Genomic DNA, 3,000 nt, shown 5'->3' on the forward strand with positions numbered 1-3,000 from the left:
GTGCTGTACTGTACTGTACTGTGCTGTACTGTACTGTACTGTGCTGTGCCGTCCCCTCCCATTCCCTTCCATGCCGTCCCGTGCTGTGCCACCGCTGCCGTCGGGGCCACAGCCGCTCCACGCACGTGCCCCCGAGCGCCCGTCCCCGACGGCAGCTCGGCATGAATGAACCTCCCTCCTCCAATCAGCGCCCGCCCCGCCCGCGCGCTGCACGCGGGCTCCCCTCCCTCCCCTCCCCGCCGAGCTCCTCCGCCGGCCAATCAGGAGCCAGCGGCCTCCCTCCGCCGACCAATGGCAGAGCGGAGCGCGGGCCGGCGGGAGGCACCCAATGGCGGAGCGGCGCGGGCCGGCGGGCGGACCAATGGGGCTCGGGGGGCGGGGCCGGAGCGCGGCGCCCCGGCGCGCGGCTCTAAAGCGCGGCGCGGCGCGGGGCAGCGCAGACGGGCATGGCCGCCGCCGCGCAGTACCTGCCGCGCTCCGCAGCGCTCATGCACCCCGACGGGGAGCGCCTGCACCAGGGCACCACGTACCGCGAGGTGCAGAAGATGATGCACCACGAGTACCTGCAGGGGCTGGCCCCCGCCGCCGGACACGCCGTCGGGCTGGCGCATCACCAGTGGCTGCCCAGCGCCGGCACGGACTGGGGCAGCGGCGGAGGCGGCGGCGGCGGCGCGCACCTCCCGCCCGCCGAGCACGCCAAGGGCGGCCCGCCGGGGCCCCGCGAGGAGCTGTCCGCCGCCTTCCACCACCGGCCGCACTTGGTGCACCAGCCGGCGGCGGGCGGCGCGGCGGGCGGCTGGGCGCAGGGCGGCGCGCATCACCTGCCGCCCATGTCGCCGCCGTCGGGGCAGCCGCTGCTCTACGCGCAGCCGTACGCGGGTCTCAACGGGATGCTGGGGCCGCCGGCGCCCGCGCTGCACCACGGGCTGCGGGACCCGCTGGGAGCCGAGGAGGCGGCGGCAGCGCACGAACTGGCGGCCTCGCCGCCGCCTCCGCTGGGGCCGCCCGAGCCGCCGGACGAGGACGCGCCCAGCTCGGATGACCTGGAGCAGTTCGCCAAGCAGTTCAAGCAGCGGCGGATCAAGCTGGGCTTCACCCAGGCCGACGTGGGGCTGGCGCTGGGCACCCTCTACGGGAACGTCTTCTCGCAGACGACCATCTGCCGGTTCGAGGCGCTGCAGCTGAGCTTCAAGAACATGTGCAAGCTGAAGCCGCTGCTCAACAAGTGGCTGGAGGAGACGGACTCCAGCACGGGCAGCCCCACCAACCTGGACAAGATCGCGGCGCAGGGCCGGAAGCGCAAGAAGCGCACCTCCATCGAGGTGGGCGTCAAGGGCGCCCTGGAGAACCACTTCCTCAAGTGCCCCAAGCCCTCGGCGCATGAGATCACCTCCCTGGCGGACTCCCTGCAGCTGGAGAAGGAGGTGGTGCGGGTCTGGTTCTGCAACCGGCGGCAGAAGGAGAAGCGAATGACGCCGGCGGGGGCCCCGCATCCCCCCATGGAGGACGTTTACGCACAGGCGGACACGTCGCCGCTGCACCACGCGCTGCCCGGCGCCGTGCAGTGACTGCCCGGCCCCGGCGGAGCGGCCGCGGGCGTCGCGCGTTAATTTATTCCTCAGACTGGCCCGGCCGCTCCGCGCCGGCTCCGCGCCCCGCTCCGCGCCCGTTCACCGGTCGCGCCGGAGCCGCCGCGGCCGCAGCAGCAGTAGCCAAAGGTTTGCGATCTCTAATTTATTCCCTGCGCCCCCGAACCGACCGGGCTCCCCCGGAGGACGCTTCGGTACCGTTTCCCGGCCCGTTTCTATTTATTTTCTAACCGTGCGCGGAGCTCTCCCCCTCCCGTTGGTGGGTTCGGTCCGGTCCCATCCCCTTGGGTTTCGGTTTTCGTTTGTATCTTTATTGCAAAACCAATGTAGACTGCGAGGGTACGTTTCTATTTATGTTATAGTAAATATTTTATTACTTACATAAACCATTTACCCAGGAACCCGTCTCGTGTCGTCTTTGCGGGCGCCCAACCGGGGCCGGGCAGCTCTGGGGTGCCCCGTTGCTCCCCCTTAGCCCGGCGGCGTTTCCCGTCCCCCCTTCCCCGGTAACGGCACTTCAACGGGACTTCTCCGTTGTCTTGTGGTCGGTCTGCACAGGCACGGACGGCCAAAACCCAGCCTCGGAACTCGGGAGCAGCCCTGGAGCGCGCAGGTTGTGGTTTCACGGTGTTTTACCCATCTTTACCGTAACTTTTTGCGGTCTGCGGTGCCAGCAGGAAACCTTCGAAACGCAACTTCCCTCCCGTTTGTCGCCCGGGTAAGCGATGTGCGTTGGTATAGCTGAGAAAACTCCTCATTTCTTGCCACTCAAACCCCTCTCCGCTTCTCCGATCCCCCCGGTTTTCCCTTCCGGGGTTTCCTGCCCTCATATTTCGCGCTTACACCAAGAAAAGGCTGCAGATTTACTCCTTGCGTTCTCTCTTCCTGCAAGAATCACTTCGCAGCTCTGCTTTAAACCCCTTCCCTTTCAGCAGACGTCAGGAAAAGTCGCATGTGAGGACCGCGGTTGCCTTTGCAGGGTCCTTTGCTTGCCGCGGTGTTCTGTGTGTTGGGAGAACTTTTGGAACGTGTGCCTGTGCAGAGCTCTTGCAGGGATGAAACAGCCAAAATCGCGTCGTAAAGCACCAAATTCTTCCTTTTTATTTGTAGAGAACTTAACGCATTTGAACATCTGGCAGCCGGCAGTTTCCCTGCTTGCCTCTTGGTCCAGATGTTATAAAAGAGCAGGTTGGAAAGGGATTTTGTGGTGGCAGCGCTGCCTGCACGGGAACGGGGGCAGAATTCTTGTGGGATACATCTGCTCTGTTAAAAATGTATCCCTAAAACTGATCCTTGGAAATTGACCCCGGGAATCCTTCACTGCTGCTCTTTGATTTTGGTGCATTTGGTGCCTTTTGGGGGGTGTAATAATTGTCTGATTTAACTCTGCCTTTGCAATAGGTAACGTTAT

At 64.9% G+C, this 3,000-nt stretch overlaps 1 protein-coding gene across 1 annotated transcript; it reads left to right on the forward strand.

Moving 5' to 3' along the window:
• The first annotated feature begins 446 nt into the window (after positions 1 to 446).
• On the forward strand, positions 447 to 1,990 carry POU3F1 (POU class 3 homeobox 1). The gene has a single exon (XM_013131006.3). It carries the CDS (start codon positions 447 to 449, stop codon positions 1,566 to 1,568), a length of 1,122 nt encoding a protein of 373 aa, XP_012986460.3. The 3' UTR covers positions 1,569 to 1,990.
• The last annotated feature ends 1,010 nt before the right edge of the window (positions 1,991 to 3,000 follow it).

Source organism: Melopsittacus undulatus, chromosome 14, assembly GCF_012275295.1.
Source record: "Melopsittacus undulatus isolate bMelUnd1 chromosome 14, bMelUnd1.mat.Z, whole genome shotgun sequence".
Lineage (NCBI taxonomy): Eukaryota > Metazoa > Chordata > Aves > Psittaciformes > Psittaculidae > Melopsittacus > Melopsittacus undulatus.